This window comes from Phaenicophaeus curvirostris, chromosome 3, assembly GCF_032191515.1.
Source record: "Phaenicophaeus curvirostris isolate KB17595 chromosome 3, BPBGC_Pcur_1.0, whole genome shotgun sequence".
Taxonomy (NCBI): Eukaryota; Metazoa; Chordata; class Aves; order Cuculiformes; family Cuculidae; genus Phaenicophaeus; species Phaenicophaeus curvirostris.
In genome coordinates this window covers 32,627,410-32,654,665 of record NC_091394.1, presented here as the reverse complement: position 1 = coordinate 32,654,665, position 27,256 = coordinate 32,627,410, and the positions used below count along the sequence as shown (strand labels likewise).

The 27,256-nt window shown below is 42.2% G+C and overlaps 1 protein-coding gene across 1 annotated transcript; it reads left to right on the top strand.

The window, feature by feature from the left end:
* The first annotated feature begins 596 nt into the window (after positions 1-596).
* Positions 597-14,209, top strand: RPP40 (ribonuclease P/MRP subunit p40). The gene is made up of 8 exons (XM_069853583.1): positions 597-776; positions 2,867-3,011; positions 4,276-4,344; positions 5,662-5,757; positions 6,929-7,054; positions 11,026-11,224; positions 12,063-12,197; positions 13,487-14,209. The coding sequence occupies exons 1-8, from the start codon at positions 648-650 to the stop codon at positions 13,683-13,685; spliced, it is 1,098 nt and encodes a 365-aa protein (XP_069709684.1). The 5' UTR covers positions 597-647; the 3' UTR covers positions 13,686-14,209.
* Positions 14,210-27,256: the final 13,047 nt, after the last annotated feature.

Genomic DNA, 27,256 nt, shown 5'->3' with positions numbered 1-27,256 from the left:
AGTATTTTAAGCTAAAACTCTTCCAAGTAACTGTTTTTTTGTAAAAGCTAGACAGAGTATCCATTTGATAGCGGTTTTTTTTCCAATAGTGTTTTTCCAGGCACTGTTATGCCTTGTGTGCGGTGTGATCTGAGCTGAACAGGTGTGTCTTCTGCAACCACCTCTGTTTGGAGCTTCTTCATATCACAAAGGCAAGGTCAAGCAGAGAGCTGGAGCCAGCTCCGAATTAGCAAGAGTTTTGACTGTTGCAAAGTTCACAATAACATTAACATTAAATCTTGGAAGGTAACAGAACAGTAAGGTTTCTGGGAGAATTTACATCTATGCGTGTAAGTGGGAAACAGACTGTCCCAGCTCGCTGCACACGACTGATGGAGATCGTTCCCCCGCGCTGCCCAGGCCCGATAAAGGCTTCTCGCTTTCTAAAACGCCACAACGAGCCTTACAGAAGCGACTCGCCGCTATTTTCGGTGCGTGCCCTGGATGGCGACGCTCCCCCTCTCCGCCCATCCCCGCGGAAGTGACCTGGCGGCCCAGCTCCTTTGCCCCGCCTCCCCCCTTCCTTTTCTGGGGGTTGTTCCCTGCCGGGCGGTGCTCCTTTCTCCTCCTTCCTCCCTTCTCCTCCTCCTCCTCCTCCTCGCCCGGGGATGCCGGTGCCCCCGTGGCAGCGGCTCCGCCAGGCGCCGCGGCACCTCCTGGTCTGCGAGAGGGGCCACGTGCGGCACGAGCGCTCCCGCCACGCGGCGCACGTGCGGGACCACGCGTACAACTGCGGCGTGAGTGGGGGGCGGGGGGGGGAGGAAGGGGCGGGGTGCAGGCGCCGCCACCGAGAGCGGGACGGTTTGGTTTAAGCTAAGGGAGAGCCGGGCTGCCCAAGGCCCCATCCAGCCTGGCCTTGAACAGCCCCAGGGATGGGGCAGCCACAGCTTCCCTGGGCGACCTGTGCCAGTGCCTCACCGCCCTCATCGTGAAGGAACTCCTCCTTATGTCTAGTCTAAATCTGCCCCTCTCCAGTTTATTCCCATTGCCCCTAGTCCTATCGCTACAAACTTTTGTGAACAGTCCCTCTCCAGCTTTCCTGTAGGCCCCTTTCAGGTACTGGAAGATGACCATAAGATCTCTTCATAGCCTTCTCCAGGCTGAACAAGCCCAGCTCTCTCAGCCTGTCCTCATATGGGAGATGCTCCAGCCCTCTGATCATCTTTGTAACCTGCTCTGGACCCGTTCCTACAGCTCCATATCCTTCTTATGTTGAGGATTCCAGAACTGGACACAGAACTCCAGGTGAGGTCTCACAAGAGAGGAACAGAGGGGCAGAATCGCTTTCATAGAATCATAGAATCATAGAATAACCAGGTTGGAAGAGACCCACTGGATCATCAAGTCCAACCATTCCTATCAAACACTAAACCATGCCCCTCAGCACCTCGTCCACCCGTGCCTTAAACACCTCCAGGGAAGGTGACTCAACCACCTCCCTGGGCAGCCTGTTCCAGTGCCCAATGACCCTTTCTGTGAAGAATTTTTTCCTAATGTCCAGCCTAAACCTCCCCTGGCAGAGCTTGAGGCCATTCCCTCTTGTCCTGTGCCCTGTCACTTGGGAGAAGAGGCCAGCACCCTCCTCTCTACAACCTCCTTTCAGGTAGTTGTAGAGAGCAATGAGGTCTCCCCTCAGCCTCCTCTTCTCCAGGCTAAACAACCCCAGCTCTCTCAGCCACTCCTCGTAAGACCTGTTCTCCAGCCCCCAACTTTACTCAACCTGTTGGCCACGCTTCTTTTGATGCAGCCCAGGGTACGGTTGGCCTGGGCAGCAAGCGCACACTGCCGGCTCATGTCGAGCTTCTCATCAACCTGGCTCTGAATTAACAAGAGATTTGCCTGTTGTGAAGTTCATAGTAACACTGACCGTATCCTGGGTCACATCAATAGAAGCATGGCTGGCAGGTTGATGGAAGCGATTCTCCCCCTCAGCTCTGCTCTCATGAGATCTCATCCGGAACACTGTGTCCAGTTCTCGAATCCTCAACATAAGAAGGATATGAAACTGTTGGAGTGGGTTCCAGAGGAGAGCCATGAAGATGATCATAGGGCTGTAACACCTCTGCTATGAGGACAGGCTGAGAGAGTTTGGGTTATTCAACCTGGAGAAGAGAAGGCTCCAAGGAGACCTTATAGAGACCTTCCAGTACCTGAAGGGGCTACAGAAAAGCTGGGGAGGGGCTGTTTAGAAGGGCATGTATTATAGGGTGAGGGGGAATGGGTTTAGATTGGAGGGTGGAAGACTTAGATTAGACATAAGGAAGAATGTCTTCACAATGAGAGTGGTGAGGCACTGGCACAGGTTGCCCAGGAAAGCTGTAGATCCCCCATCCCTGGAAGTGTGCAAGGCCAGGTTGGATGGGGCCTTGGGGAGCCTGATCTTGTAGGAGGTGTCCCTGCCCACGGCAGGGGTGTTGGAACTCTATGATGTTTAGAGTCCCTTCCAACCCAAACCATTCTATGATTTTTAGTTATAACTGCTTTCTGCAGCAAGGGCTGAAGGAAACGCTCCAGTTTGACATCAAGCTAATTTTATAATTATGTAAAACAAGATCTTTTGTTAACTCATGCTGTGTAAAATTACACCTTCACCTAACACCTGGAATGGTATTATATAGCATGTAAAATACAATACTCCCCCTCCCCAATATTGTATTTTTTTATACTTAGAAGACTTTCTACGAATAGATATGCCTTGAAAAAATAGCCTGACACTATTTTTTCTTCATCTCCTTTTGGCATAAGATACCGATGACTTTTGTATTTCTTAGTTTTCTTCCAGAAGAGGTTTTAGGATATAATTCAATTACAAATATGTTCCTAATAGGTATCTTTTTTGATCCCTGAATGTGGCATACTGCCTGAAGTACTGAAAAGTACCATTGCAGATCTTGGGGAGTATTACCTGGTGAAGAATTTATCAGTTCATGAATTTGTCGCCCATGAATTCATCGATGCTTTTGTAAAGAAAGGTAAGGAGGAAATTGGAACAGGACAGATGCCTTAAGAACGTATTTTTTTCATATCCATAAATTAAAAAAATCCATAAATTATTATTTATTCTGAAAAATATTGTGAAAGAAGAGAAGGGAAGGGAAAATACTACAAAAATTCTGTACTAATTTCTTTATCTACTTTTTTTCTGCTTTGTGGTGTATCAACATTTATTTTCCCCCACTGGGTCCAGAACTTCTAGGAGTGTTCCCTCCCCATTTCTTCCTATTCTGTCTTAATTCTGCAAGGCACGTATCAAGAGGGCTTCTCTTTATCCTCACATTTATTTCTTCTGCACCTCATCTTTGTACAGATTCTTGCAGAAATTTACTCTCTTCTCCCTTTCTCATTCCTTCATATTTTGGCATAGAGCTCTGTTAACTGTGTTCTACAGCAGGCAAGAGAAAAAGAAAAAATATGCTTGTTTTCCCTTTTTTCTTTTTCTCTCATGGAGCTGGAGCAGCTCATCCTTAAACATTAAGAGCAAAGAGGATATCAAGAAACACGCAGCCTCTGCCTAGCCAGTGCATTGTTACGTACTTGGATCGTGCTGTTTTCATCGAGCAGACCCCACTCGTTTGGCTCATGATAAATGTTGTGCCCTACAGATGATGGTCAGGGAGGAAAAAAAAAATGCTTTAAAGGGAAAAGAGAAGAGAAAAGAGAATGTGGGAGAAACGTGAGATCCATTGCTTTGAAATTGTGGGTCTATGGACTATTTTTCTAATTGCCTTTGCTCTTGTTAATGGCTTTTATCCCAGGAGTTTTATGGAAGCAGTCTGACATTTGTACATCAAGTTTACAGCATGTCTTTTGTATTTTTAAGAACAAAATTGGTTATGGCAGATAATGTTCCAATATGTGTTTAGCACTGTGAGCATCTTTCACCTTGTCTTCATGTGAACTAAGAATTGAAATATGTCGGGGAAAAAAATGGGGGTTTTCTGTTTGCCAAGTGGGGTAGGCTGGAGGTGGAAAGAAAACATTTTCATATTGGGACATGTTGTTTATGTTACTTGTATTACAGGTCCTTTAAAATAGTGCCAGTCCACTGTTTATGAACACAGTAACAAAATACAATATTTGCCTGAGAAGGTGGAAAAAAGTTGATGAAAACACAAGGGTTTACTGTGATTCAAAGGGTATTTGGCATGTTTGATTATCTTGAGGTGAATCTTTCATGTTGTGAGGTACGTCTTTAGAGACTGTGTAATCTCATGATTTTCTGCTTTACTATTAAAGGATCGTGCTATGCGCTAACCTATAATACAAAAATCGATCAAGATAATACTGCAGCTCTACTGCCAAATGGTATGTTTTGTTTTGGTTTTAGTAAGACATACATATTGATTTTGGTATTGGGTTGGGGGTGTGCATTTTGGTTTTTTTTTCATTTGGGGTGATGTAAAGTGGAAAATGTAATGCTCGCTGTACTTGCCAACTTTATTAGAAATGTGTTTGAATTGGAAAAATATTCATTAACTTTTTTTTCATTCATGCTGTTAAATTATTTGTTTCATCTAAAGGAAATTAAAAAAAAGAGTCAACTTCACTTACTTGTAGTATGAGATTGTCAGTGCTTCAACTCTAGTTGCAATTGCTAGAGAGGATTGTTTTTGTGAAAACATTGCATTCCAATTTCTCTTTTCCTACTGATCTTAGAGACAGTTTACTTTTTGGTACAAATTCTATCAGCACTGCTTAGGAACACTTTTTAAATGTTCTTTGAGAATTATGTAATGTGTTAAAATACCTGGTTGCAGTTCCATCCCAGTCTTATGACAAAACATTACACTTCAGGAGGGATTTTAGGTGCAGAGAAAATAAGGAAGCTATCTTGGGCTTTAAATATGTCATCTTATTTCAACTTAACATTATATCAGATACAATAAAAACACAAATTGGTCTATCAGCCCTCTAGCCTAAAGGCGCTGCAGTGTGGTAGGTGCCTGTCACAGTATAATTACATTCAGATTCATCATGACACCAAGCTGAGTAGTGCAGTTGCCCCACTGGAAGGACGGGATGTCATCCAGAGGGACCTGCACAGGCTGGAGAAGTGGGGCTGTGTGAACCTCTTGAGATCTGTTACGTGAAACGCTGTACCAAGTGGCAGCTGCCAGTTAAGAATATGGATGTGGAGTTGTTTCAGCATATATCTGTTCATCGCTAAAAAGCGTAGTTTGTTGAGTGTGAGTAGTCCCACTGGAGTTGGAGGAACTGCTTTTGTATGTTTAGCTGAGCAGTGCATGCATGAATGTTTAAGTCAGGCCCTAGAGTAATGTAGTGTTCAACTAATGACACAACAAATGCTAGGGGACAAGTCAGGGAAAGATTGAGGCAATGAATTGAAGTAGTATAGTAAAAAAGCAATGACTGTCTCAGAAATAAAAATACACTTACTCATTCTAGTTCATAAGGACCTCTTGGATAAAAAAGGTGTAACTGAGTTCTAACATTTTTTTAAGGGTTAATCTGGTAATTCATTTAACTGGAACTAAGGAGACTGGATTACATCAATAATAGCATTGATCCAAAGCTGTTATTGTATAAGGTATACAGTTATCAGAAGACTTTAAAAGGAACTAAGTAGAAGATTATTTGCATTAAAGTTTGTTTTGTTTATAGGAAAACTAATTCTATCAGTGGATAAGGATACTTACGAAGAACTTGGATTGCAAGGTCGCCCTTCTCGGTATTCTGGCAAAAAAGTAATGAGATATAGTAAGTATGTTTTATGTTAACAGTGCTTATTTCGGATCTGTCTGTGAAGTGCCTTATTAGGATGTTAAACCAGCAATGCTGAAACTTTCCTCTCCTTAGAATTGGTTATTGTCTATTGTACAAGAACTGTATGATGAAAAAAAGTATTTTTCCCAAATAATAAAGCAGTTATAAGGAAACAAATGTGTAATTTTCTTTCATTTTTGGGTGTTCTATAAAATTATCAATTTCTTTGATTTTCATTGTGGTGTTTTATACTGGAGCAATGTAGGACTTGAGAATTTTTGTATACTCTGCATAGTATCTATGCTTTCTGATTTAAATGGGAAAATACTAAACTAATAATAGAGCTTAAAATTTGTACACTATAAAAGAAAAAACAGTGAAGAACTTCATCCAAGGCTGCATGTTTGAATGGGAGGATTGTATTACAATTGACTTTTTAAAATGGAAGTCTCCGTATACCACGTACTTGGAAAAAGTTGTAATATTTACCAGCTGCAGAGTAAACAGAGTGTGATCTTTTTGTGTGTGTTTTTCTTGTAAATAATTAAAAAAAACCCTGTGAACACTATGTTGTCTCAGATGTATTAGAACATGCAGTAGTTGATAGGTAGTTGGATAAAAACTTCAGAAGGGAAAACTTGTTATCTGCAATAGGATTTTGGCAAAATTGGACATCATCTTACTATTTATTTTTTGAAGTAAAATGTATGATGAAATTTCCATCTGAAAAAGTAAATGTAACTTTTAGCCTGGGCTCAAGTCAGCTAAAAAAACCCCAACAGTTGAAAAATTGTCAATACCATATAATGTAGCTTAGAAATTCTAACTTTTCTAGTGCCAATAGCTTGTATAATTGCTGAGATATTGTTAAGGTGCTGTTTTGGGACTTCTGTCACTGCCATTATGAAAGGAATCTGACCCTCCAGTCACTAGAAGGCAGTTCCAGATTATATCAAAATAAGGACAGCAGGAGGCGAATATTTATGTACATAATGGAGAGTCATATTTGCCTGATGTTGTATATGTGAAATCTTCATAAAGATGTTGTATATGTGAAAAGGAAGTGTAACATTCTTTTATTTCTTTGTGTTCTTTTAGGTCTTAATTAATTTAATATTAAAATTTATTTCAGTTCAGTAACTATTGCTTCTGTATATTTTTGCAGTTATAACTATTGACTTGGCTGATTCCAGCTTTCACCCTGATAGCAAGAAACATAACAGGGTGCTTTGGGCCTTGAAAGAAAAGAAACCTTTAGAATTTGATTTTCTGATGGCTTGGCATAGTACAGGTAATAAGAAGTAAATGGAAATCTAAAATGTAACTGACTGTGAAGTTCAAATATTTTCAGTTTACTCTTCTTTTTTAGTGATTGTTCAAATGTGTTTTTAGTAGAGGGAAAAGACAGATTAAAATGTGTTTGGCTGGATTTTTTGTTTGTTTTGTTGGGTTGTTTGGCAAAGAGGGGTGTGTGTTACTTCCCACACAACAGAACATTTCAGTTCAGGAACACATCAGTGATTCATGGGAGATATGTTAGTTGCTTCATTTCATTGTCTCTTATTTTGCACAGGCTTTCTGGTGCAAATTTGCTTATTTGATAGTGTTGCCTCTTCTTATCAATTTGTGCCATACATAACCATCATTAATACACATTTTTTATTAAAACACAGAAGTTACAGATTTGTTGTAGTTCTTGAGATTGGGAACATTCATTTCATCAGTAGTTATAGGACATATACAGAGTCCCTATTTCTGTCACGTGCAGTGTACACTGATAGGTGTGCAGTCCACTATTTTATCGTTTTGTTCTCAAGCACTTGTTTGAGATTGGAGCAGAGCAGAGGTTACTGTTATAAGAATTTGTATTGTCTCAAATCACCTTGTAAAATTTTCCTTTATCTACTGTTTTCTAATTACACTAACTTTTCTTCTGGTATTAAAATATTGTTCTTCCTATGAGGGTCATTTTCCAGAGTCTTCAGTTATTTGTATTACTTCAGAACAGGCTATATCAAGAGGTACGTAACATTTACAGAAAATTGACAAAAATTGCAGGAATCTGTTCTGCAAAAAAAATGGTTTTCTTGATCATAGCTGTGTATCATTTTGGTGTGTTTTTTCCTGGCTCTTCAAGACCAAGTCCGAGAGGGAGTTACTGGTCTGACAAAGCTGCTTACAAGCTTCTTTAACAGTGTCCCGTGTTTCACTTCAGTCCTTCGTTTCCCCTCCCCCTTTTCAGGTATACTAATCATACAACAAGAATCCTTCCGTGTTTCTTATACAGAAATTTTTTGAAAGCTTGCAATTCCAGTCCTTGTAGTCCTCAGGAAAGAGTCACAGTGAAGACTCTTGCTACCATAAATGGTGACATAAATCCAGCTAAGGTGACGAATCTTCAGGCTCAGCTAGCTTGGATTTATTGACCCTGAGTGGAGAGTAAAATACATCTAGGGCTGCTGTTTCTTACGTTTGCTCCTGCCAGTGTAGCAGCATTCCTTTTCCTCACGTTCTTATATTCAAAAACCAGGTCAGGTCGATCATTTCCTGCATATGGAGTTAAATCTGAAAGCCTTTCTGTGCAGGAATCTTGTAACACACAAAAGGCTCATAGTTCTTTAGTACTGACAAAAATAGAACTTATATAGATTTTTATTAATAGACATGAGGCATCCTGTAGATTCTGCTGGAAAGGGAAAAGAGGGATGTGTTTTGTTGAGAGAATCCATGTCCTCCATGAGCGTTCTGCTTTCAGCTTCCTGCTGATAACGGGTGTTCCTTGCTATGGCCAGGACTGCTGCAAACCTTGAAACATTTGTGTAACTTTCCAAAAGCAGGATTTTTTTGTTTCATATCCATTTTTCCCACTTAGTGGTTCAGATACTAAGAGGAACAGAAAAAAGGAATGTAGAGTGCCTCATATCTTTAATGACAGAAGCAAAATAATCTTTTCTTCTATTTTCTATTGTTGTAATTTCTGTGACAATTTTAAATGTGTTTTGGCTGAAATTCACTGGCATCCAAAAAACTTTGACAATGCGCCTGGTTGTTGTTGACTTGGAAAGCTATGCTGTAGCTAGAGGAATTGTTACGTTGGAGTCTTGACTGTAGTCTTTGAGATTTCTTGAAGTTAGGACTATAGCTGGGGCTCTTATATAGAGTGGACATATATAAAGTGTATAATTTTGTATATTTGACTAAGAATTCTAGGGCAACATTATATGTTCTTGGAGCCTGTTAGTCTAACAAATGCCAGTAGACTGAAGGAAGATCAACTGTTCTAGCACACTTCAGACTTAAAAATATCTATATATTAACATAATATAAATTAACAAGAATTTAGTGGCTGCCTGTCTTTGTCACTGTGCCCTTTGGTACTAGGACAGCCTTTTTTGAGGGATGACTAAAAAGCATCCAGTTAGCCCTCCTTTTTCTACATCCTCATGAGATTGCCCTTGGTGAAATAAATGTGGCCGATGGAATTAAGTCCATGCTTTTTGATAGTGAGTTTTAGATATTGTATTCTGCAGTGACATCTGTCTTGTTCTTGCTTTTCTTCTGTTCATACATGCCTTTCCTGTGGTACTTAAATACTGTTCTGGACTTCAGACTTCTCATGAATAAGGTACTATTTCTTGGTTGCCTAGAGATCCATTGTTACTTTATGAAAATAGAATTCATTATCTGGGATTTCAAGTTTAGGAGAATTGATTCCACGTCTATTATCTTACTGTCTCACGAAGCTGGTTAATATCTCTTAATTTTCAATATGCTTACTTAGGTTAGGTGCTTAGTCTAGGTTAGGTTTTTAGAATTTTGCCTGCTGTTTTGGACCACTTACTAGAGTTAAAGAAACACGGCCTTTCTCAAGGTACATCTAACTGTTACAGCCATACTCCATTTGAAGACTTATCACTCTTTTTTCTTTTCTGATCCTAGCAAAGTAAGATTAGAGAAATGATTTGATTTCTTTCTTCTGTTTTCAATCCTTGTCCCCCAGACTATCCTAGAGTTCCTCTTGACATCACTGATAAATCTATGCTCAAACCTGCTCACTTTTCCACTATTCAGGGGAAACAGTGTTCTGGGATGGCAGACGTCTTAGCCAGGTGGGTGGGAGAGTCTATAGTCTTGATGGTTACGTGACTTTCCAAATACACCTTATCTGAAGGTGATCTCTCAAGTTACTCAAGAATTTTCCTTCAGAGTCTTATGGCTCCTGAATTATGTTTGCCATCACACCTAGGAAGTTTTTAGTGGTCTTCAGAGATGGGATCAAACCTCTCAGAAGGATTTTCATGAGTATCCTTATCCTTAGTTAAGAGAACCAGGAGACCCACTAACTTAAGGTGTTGGATAGAATACTTTGTGCCTTTTAGGGCAACAAACGGAAAACTTCCTGCAGTGGCGAAGGCATGTTCCAGGAGAATTTAAATGACACTGTATAGCTTTTTGCAAAGTATTCCCAAGATCTGCAGGAATTTATTCCATTGGAGTTAGTAATGAGTCTAGAAGCCATGTTGTCTCTAGGAGGCAGTTCTTCAGAAACTAGTGATGCTGGGATCCTTCTAGACATTCACTGGGTTTGGAGGGAATACTGCCTGAATTTGAGCTTAGTTCCCTTTACGTGGTCTTAGAGATCCGTTATCTTTATGTACATCTACCACATATTTTCTCCCTCTCATGGTGCAATGTCCAAGGAATTTCTAGAGTTACTGCACTGGTGATGGCCTAATGGTACGAGGGAAACATCACTCTATTACAGCAGTGAGCGCCTGTGCATGCACATGGAAGATTGTACGTATGGGCACCAGTAAGGCAAAATGTTCTTTGGCCTCATGTATAGGCACGGGTATATTTACAGTGTGAGTGCATTTGCAAACCGCTTTGTTTTGGGAAGCAGTTAATGTGTTCCTGCTTGATTTCATGTGTTCCTTTTCAGGAACACTCCGAATTCCTCTTGCTAATGACTTCATTTTATTACTTGCCAGTTCATTCTGCTTGAATTTTCTATTGACAGATCTGTGCTTGCTAGTTAAATAGTAAATTTACTGAGCTATACAGAGTTGCTGGATCTTCCACTAATTTTTATTTCCAAGAAACTAAGGAAGCTGAAGAATCTCTGGCTTTTGCCAAAGATAACAGCATGTAAGCAGTTTTACACACTGCATTTTCTTGTATACATGCTCAAAGGTTTCATGTAATTGGTGCTCCTTTTGTTTAGGAGAGTAATAACAGCCTTTTGTGGTTTGTGTTGTTAAGGTACAGAGGGATCAACACTGATGTCATACTTCTCAAAAAACCAAATACGGGCCCTAAAGCCAAAAATAACATTCAGCACACTAAGGGACTTGCAGTGTCCGGTGTTGCAAAGTAATGAACTCCAAGGACAGCCAGAGGAGTCCTGCAGTACAGAGGAACTGTTTGAATGGCTGGGTGCTGTCTTGAATCAAGTTAGCTTGTAAGTATTTGAATTTATTTGATCTTTAAACACATTTTCAGTAAGGAAAGCCACAATTTAATTTAAGGAGGAGTTTAATAGAGAAGTGCATCCTACTTAATTCTTAATGGGAAGTCTGTTAGGCACTTAGTGTCTTTGTTGTAAGTCTTGAATAACTTATCTGTGGTTTAAGGTACCGATGTGTACTGGAAACAGTGTTAACCGAGGCACGTTTTAGCTATGGCTGAACAGTGTTTGCACAGAGTCAAGGCCTTTTCTGTTTCTTGCACTGCCCTGACAGTGGGAGGGAACACAGACACAATGGCAGACCCAAACTGACTTAGAGGGATATCCCACACCATATGAGGGCACACTCAGCAATAAAATCTGGGGAAAGGAAGGGCAGGAAGAGGTCAGAGTTAGTGTTTGTCTTCCAAAGTCACAGTTAGACATGATGAAGTGTTGCTGTCCTGGAGGTGGCTAAACATCTGCCAGCCAACGGGAAATAGTAAACAAATTCCTTAGCTTGCTTTGCTTTCACACACAGATTTTCCTTTACCTTTTTTATTGTCTTTATCTCAACCCAAGAGTTTTCTCACTTTTACCCTTCTGATTCTCTGCCTCATCAAGCTGGGCAGGATTGAGTAAGCAGCTGTGTGGTGTTCAGGTGCTTACCTGGGTTAACCCACAGAACCATGACATCTTGTGTATTAATTCCGTGGCTGTTAGTTGGTTTGGTATTAATTTAGGTGGTATACATAGGTACTACTTGTTTGGTACAAGTTTTGATGCTAAGACTTACTGTAGAGGATTTGAAGGTTATTTATTTACTTGTTTTCTATGTTTGTTTGTTTTTCAGAGACAACAAATCATCTAGCTTCTTATCAACCTATTGCTGTCCTCAGCCCAGCGTAGTAGTGGAAAAAGCTTTTTTGTGCACAATCACAGGCTTCATAATTCCTGAGAAGATAATTGAGTTATTGGAGCAGCTATGGTAAGGGCTGACAGGAGTGCGTTACTTCCCAATTTTCAGAATCGCTTTTAAATGTTACTTTTCAGTGGTGCTGCTGGAGATAAATAGTAATATATACAAAATGAAGTCTTTTAATTAGGGCATTAGCTGAAAGCTTAGAATCGGTATAAAAAAGCAATAAGCAGTTTTGGATACTCCAAACTGGAGAATACCTGAACTGTATTCTAGTAATGACTTTGCTTTTAATCTTAATTTCTAAGAAACAATTGCTCTACTGAGCTCTGCATTTTTCAGATGTCTATGAAAATCACATACTCTCAACTATGTCTGATGTAGTATTTTTAATTACCAATTGAAAATATGACTAAAATCCCTTTGTGATACCAAAAAGAGTATCACAAGGTACTTAAAGGTTATTATGCCATTACAATGAATTAACTTCCAGTGAGTTTTTTGAATCAAGTGTTGTAACATAGGAAAATGGGTAGTAGTGATTAGGGCGGCTGTAGTTCTCTAGTTCAGTACCAAACTACGTGATAATACTGTATCATGGATCAGTGTGTTATCTGTCTATATCAACTGTTACTGCTACTCACAGCCAGTTCTGGAAGCTCCTTGCTCAATCTATGGGACAGTTCTTACAGTGCCTGCTAGCTAATGACTGTTAGCACTCATGCATGATAACATTACAATGTCTTTGTGTGGAATATGATTGTTATTCTGAGCAATTTTCAAATCTCGTGCAGAAAGCCTCCCTAGGCTAGGAGTGGAACACAAATTTCTTTTGGCTTTTATTTTCTAGTGTAAAGAACAATGGATAATGTCTGACTTTGATTATTTGTAATCCATTTCCTTTCTGGTGGTAAAAGTATTTGTATCAAGCATAGCCTGACTATGTTTCTTCCTTTTTCCTTCCTTTCTTCATCTTTTTTGACGTGATAGCAACTGTTCTCAGTAAATGTTCTATTTTCTGAAAGCCAGTGCATGCTGTAGGAAATTCACAACAGCTGCTTTACAGCTTAAAACTCTTCCTAGTTGCTATGACTTGCAGGTTTACCATGCCTAAAAGTATGGTAGGAATAATCAAAGGTCAATCTTATTTAATTTCATAATGTCTTCCAGTAGACTATTTTCTTTTGAATTTATTTATTGTTTACTGAAGCGGGGGGGGGGGGGTTTAACTGTTAATAACAAATTTTTATTGAAGTACCTGTGCTGGGGATTATTTTTTTTTTATACTTTATATTGTATACGTGAACATGCTGTCTATTCCATTATCATTATTGATTACCTTGTCTTCTTCCTTGCAGTTGCTATTTTGGTGAACCAAAACTGGCATATTGGCTGACCCTAACTGTGCATGGTTTTGCAGACAGCCCTGTTTCCTGGAGAGAAAATGAACATGGTTTCCACAAGGGAGGAGAGAACTTGTACAACTTCGTCATTTTTAGAAATCTGGAGTACTGGCTTCACATGGCTGTAGGAACTAATGATGATTGTCCTCCATAAACCTCTGTCTACAAAAGTCTTCTAATAATGTTAATGTATAGGAATCTAAAAAGATAATTTTTATAAAAGTAATTAGGTAACAAGTTAAGTACTAAGAGGCTATATATGTTTTTCCATTTTTTTATAACCCTTAAGGGATGACCTACAATGGAAGGAATGGATTTTTGTTCCCTCACTGTCATACAGTGTCTTCTGAAAGACTTCACAATTTTAGCTTTAAGGAAAAGATGTATTTCTGAGAGTTTAAATTCTCAGGAATTGCCTGTAGGTGGTTTCCTTTTATCCAGAATTAATTTTGGAATTCGAAAGTAAGTTTTACAGATTGGCAGCTAAAATATTTGCTCATCTTGGGATTAAATGTTTTCTTTCTTTACATTAAAGATATATCAACTTTCAAATTCATGTTTAAGACACTTCAGCCTACATATTTGTAAATAAAAAACCCTGAGATGTGTTCTCCATAATTTGGTAGGGAGGAGGAGAAGAAAGATGGAGGAGGTATATGACCATTAAACATGGTAAAAGTGAAGGCTTACTGACCTGCTTTTTGGATTTTGCAGATCACAGTTGGTTAGCATAAAGAAGCTCCATCACTGTTAAAAAACAAAAGGCTGCTGCTTGCTTTCTTAATTGACCTACACACACACACTTTTAGACCCTGCCACCCCAACTACTTTTAAAAGTAGCCTGTGGTTCTTGTTGACAGGACAACTCATGGAGCTAAGATTTCACTGTCATTTTATTTCATACACGTTTCTGGGAAACATACCCTCAAACAGTGCAGTTGAAGCAAAACGGGTTTTGTTAACAGTAAACAGTAGCGCCAAAAGCATACGCAGCTATAAAGAATCCAGGTTAACTCCTGCTGAAATCCCTGAAAGGCTGGATGGTGGTCTAGGAGGTTAAGGGGAATGGGTGGTGTTTGTACTTTGTTTTATAGAGTAGATATGTATCATTAAGGTATCAACACAGTGCTAAAATTGAAGTTGTTCACTCAATGGAGTGAGGGATTGGTGATGCAAGTGATGGTATAGTTGTAGTAGAAACATCAAGATCTCCTATCAGGGTGAATGGCACAGAAAACAGAAAGCTTTCTTTTTTGATCTGTTTATTGTCTCTCTTCAGTGAGAAGAATCATCCCAGATGTTTTCCTGTATGGTATTTGTTTGTGATACAGCTCTGCTAAATATGATCCCTTTTGCAAGTTTTGTTACACGTTTCACAAACACAACTCTGATGAAGCAGCAGTTTTCTAAATTAGGTTGTTTTTCAAAATTATTCTGCCAGTAAGTTACCAGGAGCAGAAGTGTCACCTTGTCACAGGTAGAGACATACTCACATGATCACAAATTGAACAAAAGTCTCGTAAAGTTCTAGGCTTAATGCTTGACTGCTGACTGTTTAACATGGCTGGCTCAAATGTGTTTCATTACTGTGCATCAGTGCAAATGGCCTCACTTGTTGACTAGTCTGCTTTTGAAAGTGTCTGTTGAGGGTTTATGTCATGTGTCAGCTGCCACAGAAGAGATGATTACCCAGAAATTTCTTCCTTTGCTTTTGCTGGAAAAGTCTCTTAAAAACTTTGGCTTCTCCTGGAAGTTACACCTGCAGCAAAAGTTAATAAGTTAATCATAGAATCATAGAATAACCAGGTTGGAAGAGACCCACCGGATCATCGAGTCCAACCATTCCCATCAAACACTCAACCATGCCCCTTAGCACCTCGTCCACCCGTGCCTTAAACACCTCCAGGGAAGGTGAATCAACCACCTCCCTGGGCAGCCTGTTCCAGTGCCCAGCGACCCGTTCTGTGAAAATTTTTTTCCTAATGTCCAGCCTAAACCTCCCCTGGCGGAGCTTGAGGCCATTCCTTCTTGTCCTGTCCCCTGTCACTTGGGAGAAGAGGCCAGCTCCCTCCTCTCTACAACCTCCTTTCAGGTAGTTGTAGAGAGCAATGAGGTCTCCCCTCAGCCTCCTCTTCTCCAGGCTAAACAACCCCAGCTCCCTCAGCCGTTCCTCATAAGGCCTGTTCTCCAGCCCCTTCACCAGCTTCATTGCTCTTCTCTGGACTCGCTCCAGAGCCTCAACATCCTTCTTGTGGTGAGGGGCCCAGAACTGAACACAGGATTCGAGGAGCGGTCTCACCAGTGCCAAGTACAGAGGGAGAATAACCTCCCTGGACCTGCTGGTCACACCGTTTCTGATACAAGTCAAGATGCCATTGGCCTTCTTGGCCACCTGGGCACACTGCTGGCTCATATTCAGTCGCTGTCAACCAACACACCCAGGTCCCTCTCCTCCAGGCAGCTTTCTAGATAGACTTCTCCTAGTCTGTAGCACTGCATAGGGTTGTTGTGCCCCAAGTGCAGGACCCGGCATTTGGCCTTGTTAAACCTCATCCCATTGGACTCAGCCCAGCGGTCCAGCCTGTCCAGATCCCTTTGCAGAGCCTCCCAACCCTCCAGCAGATCCATACTTCCACCCAGCTTAGTGTCATCTGCAAACTTGCTAAGGGTGCACTCAATGCCTTCATCCAGGTCACTGATAAAGACAATGAACAGGGCTGGACCCAGCACTGAGCCCTGGGGAAGCCCCCTTGTCACTGGCCTCCAGCTGGATTTAACTCCATTTCCCACCACTCTCTGGGCCCGGCCATCCAACCAGTTTTCCACCCAAGAGAGTGTGCGCCTGTCCAGGCCAGAGGCTGACACACAATGCTGTGAGAAACTGTGTCAAAGGCTTTACTGAAGTCCAGGAAGATACATCCACAGCCTTTCCCTCATCCAGCAGCCGAGTCACTTTGTCATAGAAGGCGATCAGGTTAGTCTGGCAAGACCTGCCTTTTGTGAACCCATGTTGACTGGGCCTGATCACCCGGTTCTCTTGCATGTGCTTCATGATAGCACTCAAGATCACCTGCTCAATGACTTTCCCTGGCACTGAGGTCAGACTGACAGGCCTGTAGTTTCCTGGGTCCTCCCTGCGACCCTTCTTGTAGATGGGCACAACATCAGCCAGCCTCCAGTCCAGTGGGACTTCCCCAGTCTTCCAGGACTGTTGGAAGATGATGGAAAGGGGTTTGGCCAGCACATCCGCCAGCTCCTTCAATATCCTTGGATGAATCCCATCCGGCCCCATAGACTTGTGGGTGTCTAGTCGGGCTAGCAAGGCTTTGACCACCTCCTCTTGGATCACGGGAGCCTCATTTTGCTCCTCTAGCTCCTGGGTTTGTACACAGACGGAACGACTTTCTTTACAATTAAAGACTGAGGCAAAGAAGGCATTAAGTACCTCAGCCTTTTCCTCATCCCCTGTCACTGTTGTTCCTTCTGTGTCCAACAGGGACTGTATGGTCTCCCTAGTCCTCCTTTCATTATTTATATATTTGTAGAAGGATTTTTTGTTATCTTTCACATACTTTGCCAATCTGATTTCTAGTTGAGCCTTGGCCCTTCTGATTTTTTCTCTACACAGTCTCACTTCCCTCCTGTAGTCCACCCAAGAGGCCTGTCCCCTCTGCCAGAGCCCATAAACATTTCTCTTCTTCTTGATATCACTCAAGATCTCTCTGTTCAACCAAGCTGGTTTTCTCCTCTGCCGGCTTTTTTTCCGGAACACGGGGATGGCTTTCTCCTGAGCTGCTAGGATTTCCTTTTTGAAGAGCTCCCAGCCCTCATGGGCTCCCTTGCCCTTAAGTACTCTCTCCCATGAGACTTTGCCAACCAGCCTTCTGAAGAGTTCAAAGTCTGCCCTCCGGAAATTTAATGCTACTGTCCTACTAACAACCCTCTTCACTTCACCTAGAACAGAAAACCCTATCATCTCATGATCACTTTGTCCTAGGCGTCCTCCTACTGCCACATCCCCCACAAGGCCTTCTCTGTTCACAAACAGCAGGTCCAGGAGGGCACCCTCCCTTGTTGGTTCATTCACCAGCTGTGCAAGGAAGTTGTCTTCCACACACTCCAGGAACATCCTAGACTGCTTCCTTTCTGCTCTATTGCACTTCCAGCAGATATCAGGAAGATTGAAGTCTCCCACAAGAACGAGGGGCATTGATCTAGAGATTAACCCCACCTGTTTATAGAAGAGCTCATCAGCTGCTTCTCCTTAGCTGGGTGGTCTGTAACAGACTCCCATCACAAAATCTACCTTCTGGTGGGCTCCTCTGATTTTAACCCACAGGCACTCAATCTCCTCATCACCACAATCCATCTCAACAGTGTCCAAGTCCTCCCTTACAAAGATTAAAAATCTTGAATCTTTATGAAAGCTCTTTGTGAAAAGTTGAATGAAGTTTGTAGCTGCTCCAGCAAATGTTCTCATCTTCCTGTCAGATTCTAGTAAAATTTAACTTTTTCCCACACAACATGTATACACACACAAGTGTAATGCATACTGCTTGGAAAAAACCCAACTGTCTTCCACAAGTAAGAATCTTGTATTGGTAGGTTTGTTTCCTTTATTAACTGAGAGAAAGGAGTGAAGTCTTGTGTCTACTTCTTACTAGTCCCAGTAGGAGTGCAGCAGCTATTGGCCTTGGCTCTGAAATGGCAGCAGTAGGACCAGGTGAATTGATTTTTCTAATTGGCACTGGGTTGCAGAACACCTTGGGATCGTTGATGAGGTAGCTGTTACAGTTGTGCTGGTGGGTGCAGGGTGATAGTCTCACTGAGACAATTCTGGAAGGCAAGCTGAAAAGCAGGCATTTCAGCTCTATTGGTTCTCCTCAGCATGTGAGTATTTAGAATCATCCTTTATGGATATCGGGGGAAATCTCATCATATTGGTTAACAGTTCATTTTGCCTCCTATATCCATAGGAAAGACATTTCTCAAAGCTCAGCCTCCTGCAATTCTTAGTTGTCTTCTGGTGGTGTAAGGGAAGAGCTCCAAGCAATGGTATAGTGAGCCCAGAGACCCTGTCTCAAGAGGTCGTAGAACCATAGAGTGGTTTGGGTTGGAAGAGACCTTAAAAATCACTCAGATCCAACTCCCCTGCCATGGGCAGGGACACCTCCCACTGGATCAGGCTGCCCAAGACCCCATCCAACCTGGCCTTGAAAACTTCCAGGCGTTGAAAACTTCCACCCTCATCATGAAGAAATTCCTCCCTACTTCTAATCTAAATCTTCCCTCTAACATTTTAAAGCCATTCCCCTGTCCTATCAGTATGAGCCTTTGTAAAAAGTCCCTCTCCAGCTTTCTTGTAGACCCCCTTCAGGTACTGGAAGGCAGCTGTAAGATCTACCTGGAACCTTCTCCAGTCGGAACAACCCCAATTCTCAGCCTGTCCTCATAGCAGAAGTGGTTCTGCCCTCTAATCATCTTTGTGGCTGATGTCTCAGAGTTCCAGAATGTTATGGGGAGGGGTCTGGTGCCACTTCTCTTGACTTGGCAGATGTCTCAGCCACTCCTGGGGCTAAGGGGAGAGAAAGTTCCCAAAGTTCTTGGACTGGGATCTATAAATAAGGAATGTGCAAGTCTCATGTAGACTCCACACCAAACTTGGCAGGTCTTTTGCTGGGTCCAGGACTAGCAATATCTCTCTCCTTTATTAAAGTCAAGTAAATTGAGGCTTTCCTTGACTTTCCATGAGGCCACACAACTTGGATAGATACTGTAAGGCAGTTGGTGTGTACAGCATATCTGTTCCATTTAAATCAATTGCAGCTAAAAGTCCATTTGTTCCATTGGGATTTCCTATTAAAGTTGTTTGTGTGTAGGCTTTATGTACTAATTACCTTAATCTCTACCCAGGGGATCCACTACGAAGTCTCCTCTCCTCTTTTCCTGCCACTACTGCCTTTGACCCAGAACTGGGTGGGGACTCAGTCTGGGGCAGGAATCTGGGATGTGACAGGTGAGCAACAAAGCTGGTGAAGGGGCTGGAGAACAGGCCTTATGAGGAACGGCTGAGGGAGCTGGGGTTGTTTAGCCTGGAGAAGAGGAGGCTGAGGGGAGACCTCATTGCTCTCTACAACTGCCTGAAAGGAGGTTGTAGAGAGGAGGGTGATGGCCTCTTCTCCCAAGTGACAGGGGACAGGACAAGGGGGAATGGCCTCAAGCTCCACCAGGGGAGGTTTAGGCTGGACATTAGGAAAAAAATTTTCACAGAAAGAGTCATTGGGCACTGGAACAGGCGGCCCAGGGAGGTGGTTGATTCACCTTCCCTGGAGGTGTTTAAGGCACGGGTGGACGAGGTGCTAAGGGGAATGGTTTAGTATTTGATAGGAATGGTTGGACTCGATGAGCCGGTGGGTCTTTTCTAACCTGGTTATTCTATGATTCTATGATTCTATGATTCTAGGTTGTTGTTTGAAATAGCTTTTCCAGCTGAAAAAAAGGGATTAAAATCTTGCCTCTGGATCTTGCAATTTACTTGAGCTGCTGAGTTGGTTTCTGGGTTTTCTGTGTTTTCTTTGAACCTGCACAAAGTATCATTGAAAATTTTGTGCTGTTAATAGTCGCTGCAGCTGCTCTACTCTCCCGAGTCTGTGAGGGGATCCTGCATTAACCAAATCCATGATTTCTTATCGAGGTCCAGTGGCGTGCCTGCCTCTTAGGAGGTCAGCTTTCCTATGCCATCCTGTGGGGTGAAATACATCTCCTGCAAAAAACTGTGACCTGGGGGAAGATTTTCCTGGGTTGAGGGACGGAAGCCTGTTCCCTACCCTACTGTCTGCAAGGACAAATGGAGTACTGTGTCTCTCCAGGAAACTGTGAAGCATGGGGAAGACTTGCTGAGAAAAGGAACAGGAAGGCATTTGCTCACGTGCTTGGGGAACAGATTAGGAGGGAAGGGCTGTGCCTGGGCCAGGTGGGCAGTAATTCTAGGAAGAATTGGACAGGGCACGTGAAATGGAGGTAAAAGTTTTTGCATAAGAATGAAAGATAGCTGCTGCTGGTGTTTGTACCCTTTGTGCCTGCCTGTGAGGGAGGACTGGAAAATCCCAAAGGTTCTTGAAAGCTGCAGAAGTAATGGGGAGCAGCTGTGCACCAGCTGCTTCAGAGATCAAAGAGCTGAGTGCTTACTAAGACGTTTTGCCTCTAGGGAGTGTTTTATCTACCATGGGGAAGGAAAGCCAAATACCTGAATGCAGAGACAGGCCTGGGGCAAGCTGGTTGCTTGAAAAGTAGAGGTTTTTATTGTCCTGGTTTATTGTTCTGTCCTAGACAGACCGTGATAAGGCACTCCTTGAGAGCTAGGGAACTGCCTTAACCCCACCGTGCATTCTTGCCTGTTGTTGAGAGGTTACAGGGTAGTAGCAAAGCTGTCTGGGAATGGTCCACCCAGATCATGTGCTTTTCCAGCCAGTTTTTAAGTGGTTCGGTGTATTCAGATGTTGGTGGGTGCAGAACAAATAGAAAACAAACGTTCACATTGACAGAACGGAGATGAAATCTGAGGCAGTTGGATAGTGTGTGTTATGCAAAATGACTCTCAATAGAATATGTTTACCTTTTTGGTTTGCAAATGCCCGTCAGGAACCTGTGGAGAGAAGTAATGGTTTGTGTCCCGTAGTGGCAGGAATGGGAGCATCATGGTGGTGGTAATATTTTGTATAAGGAAGGAAATACCAGCACGGGGGACTCTGAGGAAGTTAGTGTAAGTTCTTTTTCTCATCCTTATCTCTATCTGAATAGATCCTAGTGATGCTGTGGTTGCAGAAGGAAAGCAGCAAGATTTGGCATAGCTCACATCTGGGAAATGCAGGACAGACAAGAATGAGGTGACAGGGCTGAAAGGAAGTAGAAGCGTAAACTTTATTCATGCTGTCCTTTACTAACAAATATCCATTCTGGAGAGGCTGGCCAAGAAGTATAGGTGGATGTCTGGAAAAAAAACCAACAAGAAAACAGGTTCATAAGTCATCAGTCTGGAGACTGCATCGCAATCATGGGAGTGAGCGGGACTGCCCAAAGAGGGGTCATAATGGTTTTGCAGGAAATAATTTCTGTGGTTTTGTTCCTTGCCACAGGCTGCCTCTTTGTGGTTTATCTGTAAGATTTCTGAGTGTTATAGAAACGCCAAAGATTTAAAACTGTCTTGAAATAGGTTGGATGATGTTGATATTATTGTTAATTGCAATTAGTAGTTGAGCTGCAACACCAGTGTAGGGTTTTACACATGTAGAGAGCATCCCTGCTACAACTACTGCAAAAATAGATGAGGCAGACTAAAGGGAAAAAGGAAGACAAGAGTTTAGAGGGGTGTTTCTTTTCCCCCTGTCATGGGAGATGCATAGCAAATTGGTGGCTGATGTGGAATTAGAATGAAGGCTTTTCATAGCTAGTTCAGTAGTCTGGATTATAGTTCGTCTGATGCTGTTAATTAAAGATTAATGCATGCAATTGACTCTATCTTTAGTGTTTCTTTATATGGTAGCTATACTGGCACATGCTTGAACTGTTTCTCTTAATCATTTTTATTCACAGAGTAGAGCTTAAAGAGCAAAACTAGAGACTAATTCAATTAGTAGGCTATTAAAGAAACACCTTCTGAATATTAATGAGCATTTCAGAATTATCTACTGTAAACTGAGGGAACTCTTCATAAATGAGTGTCCTCTGTTTCATCCTTGGAAGTAGTTTCCAGCACTGCTTAAAACTGTTTAAATACAGCCATATACAGGAGCAAAAAGGGATAGCTATACTGACTTGAGCATTTTTAGCTTTCCAAAGAGCAACGTGCAGGGGGCCTTGGCTATGCCAAGTTTCTGTTAGCTGGCTTTATTAGAACAATTGAGTGGCCTTAGTTATTAGAATATGGATATGTTTTATTTGGGTAGTTGAAGAATATCGTAAGCTGTAAAATATCCCCCACTGTAAAATATAGAATCATAGAATCACTAGGTTGGAAAAGACCCACTGGATCATCGAGTCCAACCATTCCTATCAATCACTAAATCATGCCCCTCAGCACCTCAGTAGGTAACCCTCAGCATTTAATATTAATGTTGTTGACATGTAAGCCAGATGGTTCTAGGTTCACTAGATCACAACAGTATTTCTGCATCATATACCAGTAGGGTAGCAGAGAATGCAAATGAACTAAGTTTTATCATGTGATTGCAGGTGAAAAAAGTATGTTTATTGATTATCATGAAGACAAGTATTTCTAATCTTTGTCACTATTGAAGTTATTCAGTGCTACCAAATCAAGAATGCAATTTTAAAAGGATATACCTTAAGGCGCTATAGGAAGCCAGTGCTATTACACTGCAATTTTCAAAAGTTTTTTGAGTTTGGTATGGGATAAATGCCTTACTGGACTAGGCACCACGTGTCCATTGGGGCAACACCGCTTACTGTTTATAAAGAAGGTTTTTTTCCTTCCTACTGAAGCATATTAAGAGTTTAGATGGTCAACTCTTGCAGGGTAGGCGCAAAACTAAGCAGTAATATATTTGGGTTTGAGCCTGTTTTTCAGTTAGATACTAAATCAAACTTTAGAGCTCCTAGTGTCAGAAGATGTACCCAACTATCATAAAGCTTATAAAAATGTATAAGCACATTCCACCAGATGAGCAGGAGGAATGCACAGCTCAGTGGAAGCGCTTTATGATAGTTGGGTACCATTTGTTTTCCCATAGTTGGCATAAATGCTGTGTCATATACTTGCGACTGATTTGACAGAAAGGTGGTCACATACTCCAGATGTCACTACAATTTGTACTACTGTACAGGACGTCATACTTACATCTCATGTTAGATACTGTGGAATCACAGTCTGAGACATATGGAACCTCTGTACCTGTGCTGATCTTAAAGGTCAATAGGAATCGTGGGCTGCAATTCAGACTAATGGATGCTTTGGCCAGATGATTATAGCTATTTATGTGACCAGCGTGGTTTTGCAAGGGCCATGAATTAAGTCTTCAAAATTATGTAAGCACCCCCAGGTTAGATCTGTAAAATGCTGTGGTGCATACATAATTTTGAAGAGTTGTAAAAGACTTTTGAGGATCTGTAAAAGTAAAGCACTGTTGTGCCTACTTTTAGGCATTTTATTCCCTCATGGCATTAATGGCCTTCAGGGTAGATACTCAGTCGTGCAAGGTGCACATAGTCTTGTGCTCAGTGTAGAGATCCAGAAAAGCCAGCATGCTGAGTAGTGACCAACCTTCACTATCCAGTAGACAGTGTGAATGACTACAATGCACCTTCAGATTCTAGCTCAGACTGCTCTGCTGGAATTAGGGGTTTGGGTTTGTTGCTTTTTTGGCTTGGGTTTTAGTGGTTGTTTTTTTTCCTTTGGGGGGTGCAGTTTAATGTAGGAAGGCAGGGTTGCCTGAAGAACTGTGATAGACACATCTGAGTTTTACTTGTAGCTCTGATAACAAATTGCTGCATGACCTTCTACAAATACTTTGCAGTTCTGTGCTGCCCTGACACTTTCCCACGCAATGCAACAGACTTAGAGATGCTACTTGCTTTGTAAAGCTCTTTGAGAGAGACATAAGTTATCATTAAGTGTTCACAGAATTTACTTCAGAACGTAGAATTAGTTTCATTTTCCTCTGAGGACTGCTGATCAGAGAGGGGTGGTTTTGACCAGGGCTCCAGGGCAAAACAAGTCCTATCTTTCCTCTACCTGTCTGGAGGATGATGTAAGTGAAGGAAGTGGTATGGGGTTTACTTTGCTTAAGGCAAGTCTGTAATGTGCTGGAAAACATGACTCCATTTAGTCAGAGGCATTGTAGAGAACAGCGAGATGAAGGGTAACTAAGGGTAACTTAAAGCAATTGGGGTATTTATAAAAATGTGAAATGGCTTTTCTTGCTAAACGAATGGTTGTGCATCATTAAAAGCGGAGTTGGAACATGCTTTCCAAATCAGGAGGAGGGCAGTTCTTGGCAGTTGCTAATCTGTTTATGTTCCAGTCATGCTCCGAGTGTGGGTTTGAGGTCTGAAGCTCTTGTAATTGCCTGGAATATGTCACTCTGCAGCAAGATTCATTGTTCTGTTCTCCCCAAGAGGAAGGCTGAGATTTTTAGCTGTAAGACTTCCCTTTCAGTCAAGCAGAGACATGGCCAAATTCCCATGTATTGTTTTCTTTAAACACTATTAATTATGCCTTCCATTATAAGAATGTCAGTTCTATCTTTTCTAGGCAGAAATTGATGCATTTGGTGAGAGGCAGACAGAGCTTTATTTTGAGGATTACACATAAATTTTAGGAGCCAGATTTTGATCCTTGTTGATAGAAGTCCCTTAAACTTTGCAGGATTAGTAAGATGATTGTTTGGTTCCCTGATTTCTCAAAAGATCAGAGACTTTAATTTTTTTCTTTCCTTTTTCTCAAGTTCTTGCTGCCAGGTTTCCTGTGCTATTCCCCAAGCAATACTGAAAACATGTAGACATTAAACCCAACTAAATGAAAGTGAACATAAAGCTCCATGCCTTGCATGAAGATTTAGAGCAGCGAGATTTGGCACAATTGCAGGGAGCTATGTAAGATGTGGCTTGAAAAGAGCTTCCAGCCCAGCCACACCTGTGTTACTTTGCACAAAAACTTCTCTCCTTCATGCCTTCCCTTGAGGAGAAGATAATGCATTTTTAAACAACAAAGAATTCCTGTAGCTTCCTTTCAAGTCCCCTAGGTATTACTGGTTGTGGGAACCTCTCTATATAGCCCCTATGGAACCAGGAGCTTGGAGCATAGCCATGACACTTCCATGTAAGAAAGTATACATGTTCTATGCAAAACTCTTCGCTAGTGTTAGTAGACTAGGTGGAAAAGCCAGTTTTTATTCTGTAGCTTTGTTTCTTTTGTGAATGACAATCTATGCTGACTTTACCTTCCTCAGGGGTGAAAGCAGAGCTGCTGCTACGTTTCAATTAGACAGAACAGAGGGGTGATTCAAGACAGCCAGCATGGCTTCACCAAGGGTGAGTCCTGTCTGATCACTTCTATGATGGAGTGTCTGCATCAGTGGACAAGGGAAGAGCTATGGATGTCATCTATCTGGACATCTGTAAGGCATTTGACGTGGTCCTCCACAACGTCCTTCTCTCTAAGTTGGGATTTGATGGCCGGACTGTTCAGTGGATCAGGAGTTGGTTGGATGGTCACACCCAGAGGGTAGTGGTCAACAGCTGGATATAAAACCAGCTGGATGGTTGAGCCCATAGAGTTGCGGTGAATGGAGCTAAATCTAATTGGCAGCCAGTCACAAGTGGTGTTCCCCAGGACTCAATTTTGGGGCCAATCCCGTTTAATAACTTTATCAATGATATGGATGAGGGGATCAAGTACTTCATCAGTAAGTTTGCAGGTGACACCAAAGTGCACAGGAGTGCTGATCTGTGTAAGGGCAGGAAGTCTCTGTAGAGGGATCTGGACAGGCTGGATTGATGGGCTGAGGCTAAGCATGTGAAATTTAACAAGGCCAAGTGTCAGGTTCTGCATCTGGGTCAGAGCAACCCCCAGGATCAATACAAGCTGGGGGATGAAGGGATTGAGAGCAGCCCTGCCAAGAAGCACTTGGGGGATATTGCTGCATGAAATGCTACGCGTGAGCTGACAATGTATGCTCACAACCCAGATGGCCAGCCATTTCTTGGGCTGCGTCACAAGAACTGTGGCCAAGGGAAGTGATTCTGCCCCTCTGCTCTGGTGAGAATACATCTGGAGCCCTGCATCCAGCTCTGGAGCCCTCAGTGGAAGAAAGACATGGACCTGTTTCACAGAATCACTAGGTTGGTAGAGACCCACCGGATAATCAAGTCCAACCATTCCTATCAACCACTAAACCATGCCCCTCAGCACCTCATCCACCCATCTTTTAAGCACCTCCAGGGAAGGTGACTCAACCACCTCCCTGGGCAGCCTGTTCTAGTGCCCAATGACTCTGTGAAAAATTTTTTCCTGATGTCAAGCCTCAACCTCCCCTGGCAGAACTTGAGGCCATTCCCTCTTGTCCTGTCCCCTGTCACTTGGGAGAAGAGGCCAGCACCCTCCTCTCCACAACTTCCTTTCAGGTACTTGTGGAGAGCAATGAGGTCTCCCCTCAGCCTCCTCTTCTCCAGGCTAAACAACCCCAGCTCTCTCAGGCACTTCTCGTAAGACTTGTTCTCCAGACCCTTCACCAGCTTTGTTGCTCTTCTCTGCACTTGCTCCAGAGCCTCAACATCCTTCTTGTGGTGAGGGGCCCAGAACTGAACACAGTATTTGAGGTGCAGTCTCACCAGTGCTGAGTACAGAGGGAGAATAACCTCCCTGGACCTGCTACCATTTCAATCTTAATATCAATTGGAGAAAAGTGGTAAAGCTGCTCAAATGTCTTTGCTGTTACTAGATATGGGAGACTAGAGGAGAGAGAAATGCACTTCAGAGTGCTTTCCCCAAGTCAATGCTATCAAACCTGATTGATCTTAAATGAGGTTCAGAAAGTGTGTCTTTGCCCCATGGTACTGTGGTTACATATTTAGTCTGGTTAATTTTGTCCACGTAGGTGTTCTGAGGATGTTACTGCCAGTAGGATAATGTCCTATTTACCACGTTTTGGGAGTATTGTGGAATTACCAAAGGGATCTGCCACTCCTTATTTTTTTTCTAGTTCTTGC